Here is a 19993-nt window from a genome sequence, read left to right as displayed (position 1 = left end):
GACTTTTTATGCAAAATATTTAATTGTAAAAAAAAAATGAATGTTTAAAACAACAACATTGCACATAAAACAGAATGTAATTTCAAAAATCCAAAAGACGCTCAGGTCAGCAAGAGTAAAAAAAAATCATTGTAACTTGAAACTCTTTTAGAAAAGTAAAAAGAGTATAAATAAAGAATGTGGAATATTCTCTCTTTAAATACAACAAATGTACAAAATAGAAATGCATAAAAAGCAAATACATACAGTAAATACACCAGTTTATCTTTGCATTGACTGTGCATGAAAATCTGCGAATTGCTACAAAATGAAAAATAAAAAAAAGCCCTGAGAACTCCAGCCCCCGCTTTCTGGCTTTAATGCTATCAGAGGCTATCCTGGGATGGGCCTTCTTGTGTGACACTTCCATCCTCTTCCTCCTCGTTGGTGCTACTATTAAAAGTCACCCATGGGTGCAGGAAGATTTGCTCAAGGGTTGGACGGTCGCACGGCTCCAGGCTAAGGCACCAGCCAATTAGCTGCTGGCAATCTGTTACAAGACAAGAGCAAAGTCTATGGATGGCATAAACCAGAAAATAAAAACTAACGATCGCTTGCCTTTAAAAAAAACATCTTTGAGGTCCTTTTATTGGGTTTCCAACATAATTTGGGTAGGAAATGCCATTTATGCATGCCCCTTTTCAAGATATTCTTGTTGGCAAAAAAAGTGATCAGAAATATTTTTCAGTATATTTGTATGTTAGGAAGCACATCTCCATTTGATCCATAGGTAAAAACAAATATATATATATATATATATATATATATATATATATATATATATATAAATATAGTCTCCGCTGCTTAAACCCAAGAAGTGTTTTTTTTTTTTTTTTTTTACATTTACGTACAGCTCAGTACAACTTCTCAAAGTGACACTTTGTGTAGTGGTGGTAAATACCTCCAGAAACGTTGGGGCTGAAGCATAGTCGCCTATTGACGATGTCATGATCATGCTCAAAGGGGATGTCACCGCAGACCATGTCGTACAGAAGTACCCCCAAAGACCAGATGGTGGCAGAGCGGCCATGGTAGCGACGCAGACGTATCCACTCCGGAGGACTGTACACACGAGTACCTAGACACAAAATAAGCATTAATTTGTATGAACTAGTTATAAACATAACTTTAACAAGCTCACCATCAAAGTCAGTGTAAATCCCATCTCGCAGCAGGGCACCCGATCCGAAGTCGATGAGTTTGATCTGGCCGGTGCGCAAATCCACCACTAGGTTCTCGTCCTTGATGTCGCGGTGGACGACACCGCATGAGTAGCAATGGCGCACTGCCTCTAGCACCTGGCGAAAGAAGCCGCGCGCCACTGCCTCATCAAGCGCCCCGCGCTCCGTGATGTAGTCAAACAGGTCCTGGCCCGACTCAGGACGCTCCAACACTATCAACCAGCCATCGACAAGTTCCTGCCAGTCCAGAAGTTGCGCTACACCACTGAACGCTTCTCCCACTTTCTTCAGAAGCACGATCTCCAGCGGAACCACACTGCCACACTGGCAGATTTATAGGGGTCACAAATAAAATAATTAAAATTAAAAAAATAAAAAGCATTCTACGCATCACTCACAGCTGTTCAAGTTCATGCTTATATTTCTGGCAAAAAGAAATGTGCAATATGCTAGAAGATTCATGGTCATTTGAAAGCACCGAAACCAATGAAAGGGCATATATTAAACTTAAATAAACGTGTGCTTATATTTCTGTAAAAAACAAATGCTGCAAAATAATACTAGATGATTTACGGTGATTTGCAAGCATTGAACAGGCATTCTTTAAACTTCATTACACTTACCAAAGTGCCCCACTCAACCACTCTGTCTCTGCAAACGTGTTTCACTGCCACCTGCAATGATGCAACAAAATAAAAACAAAAGTTAAAAATGACGGCAACCAAAAGTTGTGTTCGCCATTGTCAATATTTTCATAATTTGCTCCATTATGATCTTGGCAGCGGACCCCAGGTGGCCGCAAAATGTGGCATCACAGGAAACCACCGAGCCTTCAAGATAAAGGCAAAACGTCGTAACGTGACGACGTTACTACCCTTTTCCAGCCACTACTTATAATTCTTATATAAAACTCATAGGTAACATGACATGACCACAAGCAGGTCAACATTAAGTAGTGAGTTTTGGATGCGCGGCGATGTTGTTATTGTAAACCGGAAGTCTTGTCGCTAACCGCCTCGTGTTTCATATAATCCCACGTGCTCCGCATCAAAACAAAAGCAGCACCTACCGGCAAACCGTCTGCCACGCGGACGGCCGAGTAGACTGTCCCGAATCCACCGCTGCCAAGCACCGTGTCCAGTCGGTACACTTTCTCGAACGCTGTTACGTCCTCTGTAAATGAGGAATACAGCAAATTACACAAAAAACAACAACTTTAATATATAATCAGTGGCTAACAAATTTGAGAAAATACGGACACATAAAGAAGTATACGTCCAGCAAAAGCAATTCATAGCGAACTGTATGTTAGTATTAACATGGCGCTAGAGAAATGTTATGTTACCTTGTTTTACCGGCGGCAGGTCCACGCTACACGCCGCCGAGCTCAGTGTGGAGAGCATCATAATTCCTCGTCCTCTCTCCAAAACATGTGCAAAAATCAAACTATCCTTTAATAAAAGGCAAAAGACTCGTGCGGCAGTGAAATAAAATAAAGTTATTATTTATAATTCGTGTAAAGCGCGCCACCAGTGTAACCACGGCGACCCGCAGGGTGGAGGACTTTCAAAATTATCAATGCATTGTTTACAACTAAAATATCCCTCCGCTACAACACGCGCGCGGGACATCAATACTCATGGCTGTTTCTTACATGAACATGTGATGTGAAAAAATAAAGCAACGAGGAAAAATATGATTATTGTCTTGATTGTGTTTAATCCAAACTGACCCTTAATCGACAGTGAGTAACTTAATCGGAGCAACCGGACTACTTTTCTGGACTAGGATAAACGGAGGGATGGCGGAGGCAAGTGAAGGGTTTCGTCTGGACATTTAAAAAAAATACTGTCCATATTGAAACTGAAACCAATCAGTAAAATGAACGTAAAACAAGAAATTAGATTAACCACAAAGACAAAGTGTTATTTAATTAAAACAACTACAGCAATACGACTTTTTATACGGTAATTGTAAATAAAACAGACGTTAATTTGGACGACCATAGGGCCAATTGCGTTCGCTGATGTAGCATGGATTGACCAATGACGTTGCTTTTCTTACAGCAGTGTGACGTTTTGACCAATCGCAGGCTGATACTTGGGCTCGCGCACTCAGAATACGAAAATAATGGAACATGGGGAGCGGGTTTAATCCCTCTAAACAAGTCCCGGGTTGCAACAAGTAGCCGACTAAACATTTAATCTCCTAACTGATACAAATGATCTGTAATGTAATCAAATTCGGTATAAAGATGTTATTAGAGAGATGCCGACACCCCTCTCTGTTAGTACGTATTTCGCACGTTCGTTGCTTTAAAACAGGGGCTGAGACTTACTTGATTTCATGCACTTGTGTCCCAGACTTTAAAAGGAAAAATGAAGGTGGATTGGTCCTCAATGCAAATAAAATGTCCAAATGATGCCTTAAAACTTGATCTGAGATAAATAATTATCATATATTACTGGGTTTATAGGGGGCAGACTAGCCTTTGAAAAATGAATAGGCGTTGATTGTTTTTCAGCACCCCACAAAATGGCTAAATGAAAAAAGTGATTGAAGCTGTCATAAAGCTTGATTTGAAAGCGAACGTCATACATAGAAATACAAAACGGTACGTCCCTGGGTGGGCTCGAACCACCAACCTTTCGGTTAACAGCCGAACGCGCTAACCGATTGCGCCACAGAGACATGCTACCATTTGGCAGATAATTGCTTTTTATCCGATAAATAAAATGAATGTCTCATTACATGATCTGATGCTTGGCCTGTCAGTAAATATGGATTTGAAAATTAGCAGAATTTGAAATTACGTACTTTGATAGCTGTTCTTATAAACTGCTATTTCATTACCTTTGTTACGTATTTAAATGTATACTTTTACGAATTTATAACCCTTTTGACGTAACTCACAATGAATGTATCTAGTTTGTATTATAACTCAAATCATGTATGTGTTCACACTTTTATTTTAATGCCTAATCTTTGTAGCTGCTTTTTAACACAATGTTCCTTTGCTCTGCAAATTCAACCTTGTACTTTAGGACTCATAATTCTTCGTTTGGCGGCCCGGTGGAGTGAGTGGTTAGCACGTCGGCCTCAAAACTCTGGGGTCCTGGGTTCAAATCCAGGTCAGTCCACCTGTGTGGAGTTTGCATGTTCTCTCTGGGCATATGTGGGTTTTCTCTGGGTACTCCGGTTTCCTCTCACATTCCAAAAACATGCATGGTAGGCTAATTGGACACTCTAAATTGCCCCTTGGTAAGAGGGAATGGTTGTCCGCCTCCACCGATTCAGGGTGACCCCCAGCTCTGGCCCGAAGTGAACTGGGATAGGCTCCATAGGCTTCATAAAAGGAATGAATGAACAAATGAATGAATTGCTCGTTTGGAGCTCTGGTTGTCTCAAGCTTGAGATAGGATGGAGCGTGGAACGTTCCAGCTCTGGCATTGGTGCCAGGTACCATGAGAAGGTCCCTACCATTATTTCCTTCTAAACTGAAAAATGCCTACTAATATTTAAAATAATGCCCACTTTGGCTTGCTGGAAAGAAGATATATAGACTGGATCCAGATGTCAAATCAGTGTGTGCTTTTTTCACTAAAGCCTTCCCTGATGTGTCTGAATGCACCCTGAGAGTCTCAGTTTTCTTTTTTGTCTCTGTTTATCTTCAAATCCCCCAGAACAGAAAACGAACCCATGGCGTTGTGGGTTCTAGGGGAAGAGCAAACGGCAACACCATGTCTAACAGAAGTTTGAAATTGTTTCCTCTTACCATAATATCGTCAACTTCATCTGCCATCTGCCGTCTTATTTTAAATGTGTGCATTTTTGCAATCATGGGACTGGTGCTTTTAAGTAAATTAATTAATAGTTAAGGATCCTAATATCTGCTTGTTGTACATTGAGTCATTTGATTAGCAAAATCTGCACACCCTAAGTCACATGCAAAGTGGCGGCCCGTGGGCCAAATCTGGCCCGCCGCATCATTTTGTGTGGCCCGGGAAAGTAAATCATGAGTGCCGACTTTCTGTTTTAGGATTAAATTAAAATGAACAGTATAGATGTATATTAAATTTCCTGATTTCCCCCTTTTAAATAAATAATTGTAATTTTTTAATCATTTTTTCTGTGTTTTTAATTTAAAAATCATTTTGTAAAATCTAAAAATATATTTTAAAAAGCTAAAATAAACATTGTTTTAGATCTATATAAAACTGAATATTCAGGGCTTTTAATCCAGTTCTTTTAATCAATTTATAAAAAGTCTATCTAAGTTTATCTAAAATGGTCCGGCCCACATGAAATCGAGTTGACTTTAACACGGCCCGCGAACCAACCCGACTTGGACACCCCTGCCCTAAGTGAAAGGACATGTTGTCAGAGTGGCGACAATGTCACCTGATTGTGTTGTAAATGTGACTCTGCTCAGTTGTTGACTTCTATGTTTAGCCACTCTATTTTAAAATGGAGTCTCCTGTCAGAGTAAAGCCGCTCTTCTCTGGCCCCTCAACAGCACATCAGCGACCCACCCACGTAGCTCGATCCCTTTGAGGATATCTCAATGGCGTTAAATGAGAGTGAATCCGATGGCGACAACCGGTACGTCAATTTCGGCGGCGATCACCTAACAGTGGTGGTGGAGGACATTCGTTTTTTTGAGAAGAAGGCGCTGCTCGTCAAGGGCTGTGACTACTTTGGTGCCCTCTATCGCTCCGGGATGAGAGAGTGTCACCAGGAGGAGATCCGACTCCAGTGCTTACGCGCTCGCGGTTTCTGTATCGCCTTGGCTGTTATGCGGGGTGAGGTGCCTGGTTTAGATGCTGACAACATAGTAGAGGCGATCGAGTGTGCCGCTTTCCTCCAGGCGATGCCACTCACCAGGCACCTGGTGGAGCTCGTAGACTCCGACAACTGCTTCCTGATGTTCCACACCGCAGCAACTTTTGGCCTCCAGGAGCTATACTACGCTGCGGCACTGTACATTCGGAATATGTACGCAGACATGGAAGAGGAAATTAAGCAGATTTTGCCGTCCGAGCTCGTTTCCTTTGTGGAATCGCTGAACCCAAGTGTTTTCGTGGCCGTTGGCGCCCACGTCACCTGTGGAACAACTGAAAGCGTGCACGCTGCTTCCAGGACTGTCTGCTACCTGGATGAAACCGCAAACACATGGAACACTTTGACTGACCTCCCCCTTCAGGCTAGCACATCCATGGCGGGTGTAACCGTCCTGGACAACAAACTCTACATTGTCGGGGGTGTCCGTGGTATCCACCAAGGTGTAGTTGATGCCTGCTTCTGCTACGATGTTAACAAGAACATCTGGACAGAATTGGCTGGTCCAGCCCAGCTACGGTTCAACCTCAGTCTAATAGGACACGATGCCCACCTCTACGCAATCGGAGGTGAGTTTGAGGGTACAGTGATGTCGTCTGTGGAAATACTGAATGCTCAGACTGGAAGGTGGAAGTTTGCCGCCCAACTGCCACGGCCAGCGGCGGGCGTTGCATGCGCCAAAGCCACTGGAAGGATTTTTGTGTGCTTGTGGAAACCCTTGGAAACCACCGAGATCTACGAGTATATCCAAAGTAAGGACGAGTGGCGTCTGGTCACCAACCTTATTCGACGCCAGAGCTACGGCCACAGTATGGTGGGCCACAGGGACGATCTGTACGTGATGCGCAACGGGCCATCTGATGACTTCCTGCGGTGCATGATGGACTGTTATAACCTGAGCACAGGCCAGTGGACCGCTCTCCCAGGACACTTTGACAACAGCAAGGGCTCTCTCTTCACAGCGGTAGTTCGAAGCGACTCAGTTTTCACGCTCAACAGGAGTGCCACACTGGAGTACGTCATCCATGCAAAGACCTGGAAACCCCGCCGCCGGATGAAAGGTTTCCCCCGCAGTGGATCAGTGTGGACTTTCTTACTCAGGTTGCCTGTACATAATCCAGAATAGACTTTCAAGGTGATTTCCTTCGTCCGATGCCTTTTTGTATCCGCCACAGCTATCCAAAGTGACTAATACCCCTTTTCCACTCAATGGGAAAACCTGGATGTGACACATAACTGGCCAGCAGATGACTTCTGGAGTTTTTGAATCCTCGGGCCTGGACAGCTTTGTCTACTAACTTGTTGCAAAAGATAGAGAACACCATGGCCTGGTCACTTGTCTCATCCACGGAGCACCACGCTTCTTCAAGGGAAGAACTGTAAATACTGATGATAATAATGCATTGTGGCGGCCCGGCGGCTTGAGCGGTTAGCGCGTTGGCCTCACAGCTCTGTTCATTGTTTTCTCCGTGAGTTCTTATGTTTGCATTCCTACTCTTGTTTGTCCCATCTGACTTGCCATTCCACATGTGCAGCTGCGCGTCATTGAGAATTTGTTCCTGTTTTGTCTATTTAAAGCCCATGAATTGTTTTGCCAGTGTTGGAACATCCCATGCTCCCTGTTCCATGTTCTATGTTCCTTGTTTCCCCATGTCTTCCCGTCAGGTTTGATTTTGTGATTTGATTCCTAAGTCGTTGTTATTTTCTAAAGATCCTGCCTAAGTTATCAAAGTTTTTGTTGAAGTACTACTTCCCTCTCCTTGCCTGCTTCCCTGCAATTGGATCCTACTCCGTGTCTCCTTGCCTCAACGTCGACGAAAAGACGTAACACATGGTAGGCTGATTGGACATAGATAATCAAAATATAAATAATCACTAAATAGTAATAGATAAATAAGTGGTTAACATAATAAATAAGTAGTACAAGTAGTAGTAATAAGTCCTAGGTGCAGAACTCGAGTTGAGTATGCAATACTGCTTACGCATGGAGCAAATTTACTTCCAATTTTCTCCAAATTTAATCTGTAAAATTGCATAATTTTGAGTATATGAGTAAAAAGAGAGGTGTACTACTAGGATTGACAGACCAGGGTGGATTTTCACATTTTATGGACTTTTTTTCCCCAAAAAAATATCCACAATGTAGTGAAACTGCAATATTCGAGGGATATATATATATATATATATATATATATATATATATATATATATATATATATATATATATATATATATATATGTGTATATATGTATAAATGAAAACTACAAAAAGTTCAATAAAAATTTAAATAAGCCATGTGGCCCATCCCTTCACGCTCACCTTTTACAGGAAAAGTGGACTTCAGTCTGTCTGTTAAACATAAACTTGCCTGTTTGCTTGCATTGAACTTGGTACAACCAGCAAGATGAGTCTTACTTTTTCTAACTTTATCTGTCAAATAATATTTTACCTGGTGTCAATCTAACTCCTATGAATCAGTGACATTTTGTCATAGAGGGACTTAATTGCAACTTTAGCCAAGGACAAGCGGTAAGTATTTATTATTATCGTAAACTCAAAGCTTTACCAAAGACTTTTTTCCCCTAATAAGATCTTTTAGTCTTGAAAATATTTACACCACCCATTCACGAGACTCCTTTCCTTCTATCAGAAAGAAAAGTTATTTTATTTCTTGTAAGACACTACTTAATTCTAGTATTGTTTTCAAAACTTTCCTTGGTCCTGTGGCAGGTCATTATGTCATTTGGTCATTGCAACGTCAAGCTGTCGCTGAGTCCATGCAGAGGCCTGGTGGACGAGAAGTTGGTCATTTTGGTGCAAAGTGCGCTTCCTGGAGCCAGGCTTACTCTCCGTGCCTTCCACCGTTGTGAGGACGGACATGAATGGGAGGCGTTCGCTCACTACCTGACGGATGCTACAGGCTGCCTTGACAGTATGTCGGACCATCTGATGTTTTTTTTAAATGTACAGGAACATACAAGTCATTTGAAAGAAGTTAAGGGACCATTAGAATATTGCTAGTTCACTCATTCATTTTGCATACAGCTTATCCTCGCAAGGGTCGCAGGGTTGCTGGAGGCTATTCCAGCCTACTGGGGGCAATAGGCAGAGAACACCCTAAATTGGTTGCCAGCCAATCCCAAGGCACAAGACGAACAACCATTCACACACAAACACATAATAACAGCTATGGAAAATTAAGAGTGCTAAACCGGTCTACCACGCAAGTTTTTGGGTTGCGGGAGGAAACCGGAGTACCTGGAAAAAACTCACGCAGGCACATTTATCTGCTACTGGTTCCAGATACGTTTTACAGGAAGCTTACTGTCTTTCAGTATCTGAGGAACCCAGCCTGGGGGGCACGTACAATGGGGTGGAGCAGATGGGTCTTCTTTGGAGCATCAGACCCGTTCCTGGCAGCAAACCTGGACTCAGGTAGTCTAACACCTGCAATATCAAAGTTTAAAGACACGTTGACATAAACATCCTTAAAACTTCCAATGTCAGAGTAGATATAGAGCTCTGGTTCTCTGGAAACTTGTGGTTCATTCCACCATTTATTTTGCGCAAAACCATTATATAGCAAGATAATGGGACAAATCGGGATTTGACAAGCAGAGTGAAAAGGCCTAACTATGAATGTAATCACTAGGATGAGGAAGATGAATGTGGAGACCCCTATGGAGTTTACAATCTCCGTCTATCAGGACCACCTCACGGAATTCAAGGAGAAGGTTGTTTTGGCATCCCAGCTAGTGGAGCGCTGGTACATGGCACCTGGCGTCCTCAGGATGCCCATCGTGGACCACGGACTCACGGCGACCCTCTTCCTACCCTCAGGTATTCACACCACACTAAAATCTCTTAAACTCTGAATGCTGCTTCCGAGGTGTTACTTAGTGGTAGAAAAGTGGATGACCGCCATTTTCTGAACAAGGACGTCCTTTCCATGTAAAAGAGCTTCTATCAACCTTGAGGAAATGACTTAGGAACATAATTCCCCTTTTTAGAAGCCACTCAATCGTGAAACCCAACATAATGTCCCAGTTGATTGATCGTTAAACTTGTTTAAAAATTGTATTGTCATTGTATACATAACTCGGTACACAATGTTGATATTAGTATGAACAAAATCAAATGGAAAAAAAATAGGTCCTGGCCCATTCCCTGCCATCTTGGACCTGTGGGGTGGCGGAGGCCAGCTGGTGGAGTACCGAGCATCTCTGTTGGCATCACGTGGCTTTGCCTCGCTTGCTCTTGACTACATGACTCCAAAGATCAGCTTGGAGACTGGCAAGCCAGTGGACAACACTTATTTTGAGGTGAGGTCTTTTCCATGTCCTGATTGTTTTTCTTGGTGGTGGTTCGAAACCATTTATTGAATCTAAAATTCTTGTAGTAGGATGGTAGTAGTATTATGATGTACTATCTTATAATAGTAAATCAGTTAAGGAATACATGTTTTGGCCCTGGAACATGCCATACACCTAGGCCATATTCAAATTTGTTGTGATTTTTTTTTTTCGTGAGACCTTTCCATCCATGACGTAAGTTAGTTAGATATTGAAGTCTTATAGTCAGTCTATTGGTGGTAGCCTTTTATTAGCACAGATGACACTGGAATGGCCGTGACTATGAGTATGAGCCATGTTTTTTATGCCTGTCCTGATGGTGATCTGGGTCCATCCGGATATTCGTTCGATTCTCTGTCCTGGACCTTATTCTGGATCATGTCTTGTAGCCTACCTTAGTCTAATGTTAGCAGCATAGCTTAAGTTTTTACAGAGATACATATAGAGGTGGCGATAACATCAGCATAGTGTTTTACTTAGTTCATTGAAGACTGAATTCCTCGGCTAGTTCTTTACTGTGCTGTAATTGGCCAATCTGAGTTTCTGGATTGTGACCAAGCCTTATGCTGTTTTGTGTTGCCATATAAATTGATTATATCACATTCTATGCACACAGAAAGCATTCACATTCCTGCAGCAGCACCCTAGGGTGATGGGCGAGCGCGTGGCCATGTTGGGTCTCTCTTTTGGAGTCAGTGTCACGCTCAAGATGGCCGCTTACTCACACGTCCTAAAGGTCGGGTGATCTTAGGTCTCAATGTGTGTGCATGTATGTAGTTGTATTTTGATGTGCATTTGTGTGTGTACGTTTTACAGCCTAGGTGTGCAGTGTGCATCAGTGGAAGTCATGTGCAGCCCGTGGAAGGAACTATGGCGGACATTTTATCATACTTTGATCGGTAGTACAGTCACCATTGGAATTTGTCATTTTGTTAAGAAGAGATTTTGTGATTGTTAATATTATTTGTTTTTTGTCCAATTAGAAATGGACACAAGGCTCAACTGAACGACAAGAACCAAGTCATCATGAGAAACTTGCTACTGCCAATCCCTGCTGACCCTGCCTACAAAGTCGATGTGAGTTCTTGGTTTGATCCTGGTCAATTTAATGGTCTTATTTATATCATTGTTTCTAATCCAGTGCCACCTGATTTCTTATTCCTTATTTTTGCTGTGGTTCTGGTTCCTGGCCAAAACCTGATTCTTTTGTGTTCTGATGCTATTTTTGTTATTTCTTTCCTGACCTCTGCTTTTCTTCTTCTGGTATATATCTTGGTTTTAGTTTCTGGGTTTGTCACAATTTATGGGCTTGTTCTGTTCCATGCCTTTTAAATATCCTGGTTCTCGTCCATGTGCTGATTCTTGACTTGACCCTCATCTTGTTGTGGTGGTCACCCTGGTGCCTTTCTTGGTCAAGGTCTATTTATCTTTTTGAACGTGGTCTTGACCAATGCTTTGATACTGATATTGCTCATGATTAAAGTTTGTGTCTTTGTCCTGATTCAGGTCTAGGCCATGTACTGAATATAGTTCAACAGTTCCATGTTCTTGTCCATATCTTGATTCCGATTTGATTGTATTTTTGTAGCAATTTGGTGATTGTGTGTACAATATTTTGTGTTTACTAAGATGGGACGTGTGAAATGTCCTCTGTTGTTGGTTGTGGGTGAGGATGACCAGAACTGGCCCGCCTGTGAATCCGCAGCAGACGTAAGGAGCACAAGTTCCAGGATGGCATTCAAAATTCATAGTGATGTTGTTAATATGGACAAACAACTCCTCAAATTGTGTTACAGATGAAGGAGATGATGGAGCATGCTGGAAACCTCTACCTGCTGACCATCCTGTCTTATCCTAATGCAGGACACTTGCTTGAGCCTCCCTACTCCCCACACACCAGAGTCAGCTCATTCAGATCTGTAGGAACTCGGGAAAAGCGTAAGTTCTCAGGCAAACTCAGCAATTGTACTCAATAGTCAGTTGTTGTGTCATGGTTCTGATTCCATATATTTTGGTTCATGTCCTTTAAAGTTGGATTATGTCAGAGTGATTTGTCCTGGTTCAGGTCTTTGTCTTTTGTTTATGTATCTGTTTTGGTCAGTGTCTTCGACCACGTTCTTGTTCATACATGTATATATTTCCTTGTAATTGTTCTCACGTTATGATCCTTGTCCATTTCTTTGTTCACGTTCTAATTTATTTCCTAGTACATGTCTTTGGCCCTTCAAGATACATGTTTTATGCCTGCTCAAGATCCCCAATCTTGTCCTGTTCTATGTCTTGATTCAAATCTATATTGCAAGTTTCCAACCTTAAGTAGCCGGACACCTACGAAAGAAGACAGCGACACAACAGTTCTCAGAGAAGTTCCCAATCTAGTTTGTGTTACGTATTTTATAAGTTGGAAGTGATAATGGAGTTTTGTTGTGTGTTTGCAGTTACAGCTCTGTGGGGAGGCGAGTGTGTGGCGCATTCAGTGGCTCAGGAGGACGCCTGGAGAAAGACCTTGGAATTTCTACGCCACCATTTGTACGCCTGAAGACAGAACACAAACAATGTGTGTACTCGAGGCATTTAACCAATCTCAAGTGGACTGTCCATGATTTAATGCAAACAATTGACTTTGGGACAGTGCCTGTGTTTTTAATCTGCTTACACTTACATACAGGCATCAAATGGTTTTAACTGGTCAAATAAGGATCAAGAGAGGAAAGTTTGGAAAACTATCAGACAGCAGTTTTTCTTTACCCCAGGAATTGGGAATATCTGGAGGATAATGTGTTTGTACAGAAGCAAGAGGAGTAGCAAGTTAGTGTGCTGTTAATAGGAACACAAAGTGAGTGATCTGTACAAAAATGATAATGATATATCTACTCATGGTAAACTGGTTGGTTCCAAATAAAATTACAAATTAAAGATCATAATCTTTAGTATTACATCTTTGGAATTAATTATTAATTCTGCATATTATACTAGTAGTATATAAATTAACAAATTTAAAAATGTGAACAATATTGGGTGCAGGTTGCGACACGAGTTTAAAAAAAGACATCATTTGCATTTTTCAAAATTCTGTATTATGTATATGTATATGTATTGTAATGTTATGTATATGTATATGTATATGTATATGTATATGTATATGTATATGTATATGTATATGTATATGTATATGTATATGTATATGTATATGTATATGTATATGTATATGTATATGTATATGTATATGTATATGTATATGTATATGTATATGTATATGTATATGTATATATATATATATATATATATATATATATATATATATATATATATATATATATTACGATTCAAAGTGGTTTGATAAGAACGCCATAGGGCCGAATGGCTTTCTCCACCAACTCTTGCTCCTCATCCGCAGGAAAATCATCAGGGACAGGCAACAACCAGTACTTGTCCATGTTGTGTTTTTGACGGTATGCTGGGTTGACGCGATTCTGCATCACCACACGATACATCTTGCCTGTAGCTTTGGACTGGAATGTTTTCGTGTAGTCTACTGCATCCTCCAGGTAGGGTGTTGAATACACCCCACGACCATATTTTTGTCCAGGACCAGGCTGACAATGAAACAAATGTTTTTAAATAACAAGCCAAATAGCTTAATTCACCACAAAGAAAAAAACTATTGAACAAAGAGGTAAATGACTTTACAGTGTGCTATCAGCTCTACTCCCTCCACACTAATATTGTAGTTAGAAATATGCAAACTATGAAAGTTGGCATGATGAAAAGCTGGCAGACCGAACAATTTGAGTTAAAGATAGAAGTTTGAGGAACTTCCATTTTAAATCAAGAATTCATGGCTCGAACAAAATGTATAAATATGATCTAGTTGTTACATTTAAAATCACTGACATTTGCAGAGGATTTAAAAGAAAAATATACCAGTTAAAAGCTGTTATAAACTTCAGACCAACTTCATTCATACCGTGGGTCGTTCGATTTTTTTTCTTATATGCCAACATTTTCATGCAGTATTGTTTAGCTAATGTTTTCATATTACAGCTGTTATCAAGGCTGATATTTTAATGATCGACCATAAGACCTTCGATCAGCCTTAACAACTATTCCGACGTGCTGACATGGTAAACACTACAAACACATCTATCAAGGCTACTTGCGTCCAGCCAGTCAGAGCATGTTTAAGTACGGTAAGATGGCGACGCCCTGAGCGAGCAGTGGCAGGCACAAGTTAATGAGTTTTTTCACGTTTTGTGCAAGATACGATTTTTTCTTTCTTGAATTTCATTCATAGATGTCAAGATAAATTTTCTTTAGCGTTTTATTTGCTCATCTTTTCTCTATTTTGAAATAAATGTAGTATCGTTCGCATTGTCTTGCATTATGGCATTTCATCTTTGTTACCTTGCAGTTTCGGGCATGTCAAGTCAAATTTATGCACATAAGCCATACCCTGGATTCAGTCATCATTTTTTTAGCGACAAATACGGCTTATATGCGAGAAAATACGGTATGTGTGCACAAAAACAAAATCATGGGTTCTCACACAATGTGTCCAACAAGGTTAGTTAACCTTGTAATTGGTGACAATGATGGCCCTGGCTCCGTTCTTGGAGGTGCCGTGATAGGAAACAGGCCACTCTCCAAGTTTGGAGTGCGTGGTGGTGCAATGGCCACGGTTTCCCAGCCATGCGTTACCATCTGGATATTTATCCCACACCTGTGAAGATACAAAAGAAAAATGTGGTCCGGAATGTGTCGGTAATGAACAGCGAGCTTCCCTTAGGATGCCCAAAACTGAATATTTAACATTTAAATAACAGATAGTCCCAACACTTTGTTTCAACAAATGGTGTACAATGGAATTTCACATTTAGCTGCCAATCTCTAAAAGGTGGCTCTCTATGATTTCCAATGTATTAGGAAACTGTAGAATTTGAATGAATGACTAAATGTATTCATTTTTTATTTTTATATTTTGCCAATGTTCTTGACGTTTTCATTTTTCTGGAAAATTTGTTTCAGTAATGTAAATATTACCGCTCTCAAGCAATTATTTTTTAAATTGCTATTAATCACATGCAGTCAAATGTTCACTTCAAAATAATCAATTTTTTTCATGTTTTAAATGCCAAAAAAATGATATAGATCTATATATGTATATATATATATTTTAAATCCTACCCTACCCCATCACCTTGTGGATTATTTTGTTGCTAATAGTCCTTAACTCATTAATTGCGCTAATAGTCCTTAACTCATTAATTGCTATAGAGTAATCAAATCCACTTAAACTGCGAACTTGCTTTCAACAATTGTTTCACTGCCATTGACGGCGATAGACGACATTCATTCATTATATTCTGTACCGCTTATCCTCACAAGGGAGATGCCGGAGCCTATGCCATCTGATTTCTTGCGAAAGGCGGACTACACCTTTGACTAGTCGCCAGTCAGCCGTCGGGCACACAAAGACAGGCAACCATTCACACTCAATCACATGATCTTGAGCCCACGCTTGCCCCTACCCAAGTCAGGCAAGTGAACCACTACTCCGTGCCGATTGGACATCTATCACCATCGGCGACAAGCAATGAGTTCATTCTTAAAATGTATTCGAAGAACCAGATTTTTTTTTAAATCCAGGTCCGATCCTCCCTTTAACAAATGAAAGTGGAGGGATTTCATGTTGGCCCTTGTATCCTTTGATTTTTTGGGGGAAAGCAGCCCTCAGAGAAATAAGTTTGGACACATTTTCACTACAGACACTAACAAACATTCTGTATTCCAAGGGTGTCAGACTCGGGTTGGTTCGCGGGCCACTTTAACGTCAACTCGATTTCATGTGGGTTGGACCATTTTAGATATAATATTTCGATTTTTTTTAAATAAATGGATTAAATGAACTGGATTAAAGGACCTGAATATTCAGGTTTTTCGTAGATCTAAAACAATGTTTACTCAAGCTTTTTTATATATATATTTTTAGATTTTACAAAATGATTTTTGAACTAAAAACACAGAAAAAAATGATTAAAAAATTACAATTATTGATTTAAAAGGGGGAAAAAATCTGGAAATTTAATATACATCGATACTCTTCATTTTAATTTGATCCTAAAACAGAAAGTCAGCACTCATGATTTACTTTGCCACTGACACGTGCTGTATTCCATTCTGGGGAAGAAGACGCACTCAAAGACGGAAGCACACCCAAATGAGCATGCTTCTCCCAACTAAATTCAAAGCCAAGCAGTTACAGAGGGCAAACAGATTTAAAGAAACATTGACAAGTGTTTCTCTAAATCTCAAGTCAAACATTGAGATGCATATATACTTTAGACATGCACTTATACTGAGGTTGAGTGAAGTCACCTTGAGAGCAAAGCGCAGCCACCCGCACGGTCTGTGGTAGACTTCTCCTCCTCGGTAGTAAGTGCAAGTGTCCTTTACCTTGCTGAAGTCGAAATCAAACGCTTTGTCGAAGAACTCCTCCTCGTCAATCACCAGGCCCTTTTCGTCAGCACCGCTGCACCCAAAGAAAAATATTCTTACAAATATTTTCACTACGTTTCAGTCTCTCGCTCAATGCCAGTGTATCATAAATCATAGAAAAATGTTTATATTTCCCACTGAAAGGAATACTTGCAATGAAGGAAATAGCTGTGAGTGATCAAGAGATTCAATCTAGTGTCTTTTTACCATACTTGTATGATTTAGGGCAAGGGTGTCAGACTCGGGTTGGTTCGCGGGCCGCATTAACGTCAACTCGATTTCATGTGGGCCGGACCATTTTAGATATAATATTTAGATTTTTTTTAAATAAATGGATTAAAAGAACTGGATCAAAAGCCCTGAATATTCTGGTTTTTTATAGATCTAAAACAATGTTTATTTTAGCTTTTTTATACATATTTTTAGATTTTACAAAATGATTTTTGAACTAAAAACACAGAAAAAATTGATTGAAAAATTACAATTATTGATTTAAAAGGGGGGAAATCAGGAAATTTAATATACATCTATACTCTTCATTTTAATTTGATCCTAAAAGAGAGAGTCGGCACTCATGATTTACTTTCCCGGGCCACACAAAATGATGCGGTGGGCCAGATTTGGCCCCTGGGCCACCACTTTGACACGTGATTTAGGGCATATCCACACGTTAAATGCTGCTCAAAGTGCTCTATAAATATTCCAGTTGTTGATTTATCTTTGTAATTAATTGTAGACTAAGGCTGAACTGAATTTCATAAAATTTGTGGCCACCACAGTTTCTGTATTAACATCCTAAGACCCAGACTTTTGCCAGGCATGCATTTTTATTTTCTCTTTGATATTTAGGCTAATTGGGACCTGATGAGTGCAAAAACAAAGACTTATATCCATTTACATGATGTAGTTTGAGAAAAATATGTCCACACCATAAGTGGACGCCAGGCCCTTACAGTCAAAAATGTAACATTGTAGTCTTTGACAACCAAAAATGTGATGTCCACACGTGGACACCAGGTCAAATGATCTTAAACTGATCATTTAAATCATTGTTGTTGCATTGTTTTTGTTTAAATAACCATTTGATGACTGTCATGGTATTGGGTATATGCCATTTTTGTGGTCATCGATGTTCCATAAATCTGCATTTTTATAACAAAATACAACTTTGGGAAATTCAGTCTAGTGTAGGGCTCACAGATTAGTGCAGAACTATCTATAAAAATCTAATCGCTATAATTTAAAAATTATTATTAGTACAATATAGTTCCTTAAGCAACATTTTAAATGGGAAAAATTTACTTAGGATTTTTCTTCTTTTTCTAGGTCCACTTTCAGCACAATCCTGGGTTTGCACACCTCAAAAGAAATGTATTCTATTGTTCTTTAAAACAAAACAAAAATCATAGGCCTCCTGACTCTCGAAAGCCATTATCTCCCCTTTGTGTTGACCACCATTTTCCAATCATCTCATTCCTTTGCTGTTGACAAAAATACATATTTAAACCTTCTTTCTAAACTTCCTCCAGTCTTCAGTTGTGAAAGGGTTGATATAATAGGAAAATCTGACCAACTATTCTTTCATATCTTCACTGCCTGCCATTTTTTTGGGCTACTTCTTGCCATCCAACCAACCAACCACACACACACACTGAAAATATGTCAACAAAAAACTCTCCTGTAGCATCAAGATGTTCCATTTTTCACTAAAATGCTCACTTGATGTATTTTACGATGTGAAAAAGGAAGCTGCTATGTCATTCTGATTTCAAGAAATCTGCAATTATTTACCTCTGGAACATGCATTTTGCTGCAGGTAAAAAGATTAAATGCACTAAATTTATAGCTGGATCACATACAACAAAAGGAACAATTCTATGGTGCTCCCATAAGTTGACAACAAACCAGCAGTGTCTTTAAAAAAAGTATCTAGGTTTTTATAGAAAGACAACTTTCAACTATACCAGTTGCAGCATGTTTGTTGCTCACAACCGTTTTTGATCGAAAATAGACTCCAAGATGGTACCGGCTGGTTGAAGAGGAGAAAAAGTTTCAGCACATCCCTAATGACAATGGCTGTGCAAGGCATTTAATTATTTTAAATTTTGTGTTTTGATTTGGTCCACTGTTGTAGTACTAACCTGCGGCCCATGGCTGCGGACACAAAGCCAATCACGGACATGGGAAGCGCAGACACCAGTTGTGGGCCGCTGCCCAACACTTGAGCCTGGCAGGATGTAACTTGAGTGTTACATAGTGCAGACAGAGCCTCCAGGCGAATGTCACTGTCGATCATCTTGTTCTCGATCTCTGCTGGGATTTTAGGTCAGTCCCCATAAACAGTTAGACCTCTCGTATCAAGGTAAACTTGTAGATTTTCAAAGACACACATCTGTTTGTTCAGATAATGAGCACTCGTTAGCTCCATTGACAAAACCTGAAAGGGGCTGGACGTTCACATATGCCAATCTCCATTGAACTGCATCAAATCCAAATCTTGTTGTCTCAATGTTTTTTGGGGGGTCTTTGATAGTGTAGTGGTTCATTCGCCTGACTTTCAGTGCGGGCAGACTCAGTGGGAGTGTGATTACGAGTGTGATTGGTTGTCTGTCTCTGTGTGTCTTTGCCCTATGATTGACTGGTGACCAGTTTAGGGTGTAATCACCTTTAGTCTGATTGAATGTTTTTCCTTGATTAAAGTCAATTACAATCTCAGTCCAGTTCTTACCCTCAAAATATATATTTTTAATCTGTGTCTTTTTTCATCTCTGGATTAATCATTCGTCCTCCATGCTTCTTTTCCTGACAAGGCTCACTGGAGCCACCCCACTTGATTATGAAATGGGGGATGCATCATGAACAAAGAGACAATCAACAATTCATATTATTAGCAGCATTCAATCCAGAATGCCTGGAGAAAATCACACAGGCATGGAGAGAACATACTAATCCTACCTAGGAAGGCCAATTGATTATAATTAAAATACATATAAAAATAAAATATTTTCATTTTTCTATTTAAACAAAAAATATCAAAAACTGCTTTGCTATTCTTATTGAATGTAACTAATAACTAATTTTCAACA

General features: G+C 40.1%; 4 protein-coding genes and 1 non-coding gene across 6 annotated transcripts; 2 read left to right on the top strand and 3 right to left on the bottom strand.

Moving 5' to 3' along the window:
• Positions 1 to 41: 41 nt before the first annotated feature.
• Positions 42 to 3705, bottom strand: LOC144071809 (serine/threonine-protein kinase pim-3-like). The gene is made up of 6 exons (XM_077597227.1): positions 2566 to 3705; positions 2290 to 2393; positions 1844 to 1894; positions 1181 to 1544; positions 941 to 1117; positions 42 to 529 (listed from the first exon to the last, which is right to left on the bottom strand). The coding sequence occupies exons 1-6, from the start codon at positions 2624 to 2626 to the stop codon at positions 366 to 368; spliced, it is 921 nt and encodes a 306-aa protein (XP_077453353.1). The 5' UTR covers positions 2627 to 3705; the 3' UTR covers positions 42 to 365.
• Positions 3706 to 3837: 132 nt separating this feature from the next.
• Positions 3838 to 3911, bottom strand: trnan-guu (transfer RNA asparagine (anticodon GUU)). The gene has a single exon. It is a non-coding gene; the product is annotated as a tRNA-Asn (tRNA).
• A 1794-nt stretch (positions 3912 to 5705) lies between these two features.
• Positions 5706 to 7410, top strand: kbtbd13b (kelch repeat and BTB domain containing 13b). Its single transcript, XM_077595870.1, has one exon. The coding sequence runs from the start codon at positions 5785 to 5787 to the stop codon at positions 7183 to 7185; it is 1401 nt and encodes a 466-aa protein (XP_077451996.1). The 5' UTR covers positions 5706 to 5784; the 3' UTR covers positions 7186 to 7410.
• Positions 7411 to 7628: 218 nt separating this feature from the next.
• On the top strand, positions 7629 to 13348 carry LOC144071084 (peroxisomal succinyl-coenzyme A thioesterase-like). Of its 2 annotated transcripts, none has more exons than XM_077595871.1 (11): positions 7629 to 7893; positions 8791 to 8992; positions 9396 to 9495; positions 9713 to 9900; positions 10213 to 10382; positions 11029 to 11148; positions 11229 to 11311; positions 11396 to 11489; positions 12042 to 12122; positions 12209 to 12350; positions 12851 to 13348. In XM_077595871.1, the coding sequence occupies exons 1-11, from the start codon at positions 7891 to 7893 to the stop codon at positions 12949 to 12951; spliced, it is 1284 nt and encodes a 427-aa protein (XP_077451997.1). In that variant the 5' UTR covers positions 7629 to 7890; the 3' UTR covers positions 12952 to 13348. The 2 variants fall into 2 exon arrangements, with proteins under 2 accessions (XP_077451997.1, XP_077451998.1); XM_077595872.1 differs by lacking the exon at positions 7629 to 7893 and adding an exon at positions 8437 to 8589.
• On the bottom strand, positions 12997 to 19396 carry LOC144071085 (uncharacterized). The gene is made up of 4 exons (XM_077595874.1): positions 19049 to 19396; positions 16788 to 16941; positions 14986 to 15132; positions 12997 to 14008 (listed from the first exon to the last, which is right to left on the bottom strand). The coding sequence occupies exons 1-4, from the start codon at positions 19201 to 19203 to the stop codon at positions 13739 to 13741; spliced, it is 726 nt and encodes a 241-aa protein (XP_077452000.1). The 5' UTR covers positions 19204 to 19396; the 3' UTR covers positions 12997 to 13738.
• Positions 19397 to 19993: the final 597 nt, after the last annotated feature.

This window comes from Stigmatopora argus, chromosome 3, assembly GCF_051989625.1.
Source record: "Stigmatopora argus isolate UIUO_Sarg chromosome 3, RoL_Sarg_1.0, whole genome shotgun sequence".
Lineage (NCBI taxonomy): Eukaryota > Metazoa > Chordata > Actinopteri > Syngnathiformes > Syngnathidae > Stigmatopora > Stigmatopora argus.
Note: the sequence above shows the minus strand (reverse complement) of the source record. Positions and strands in the feature narration are given on the sequence as shown.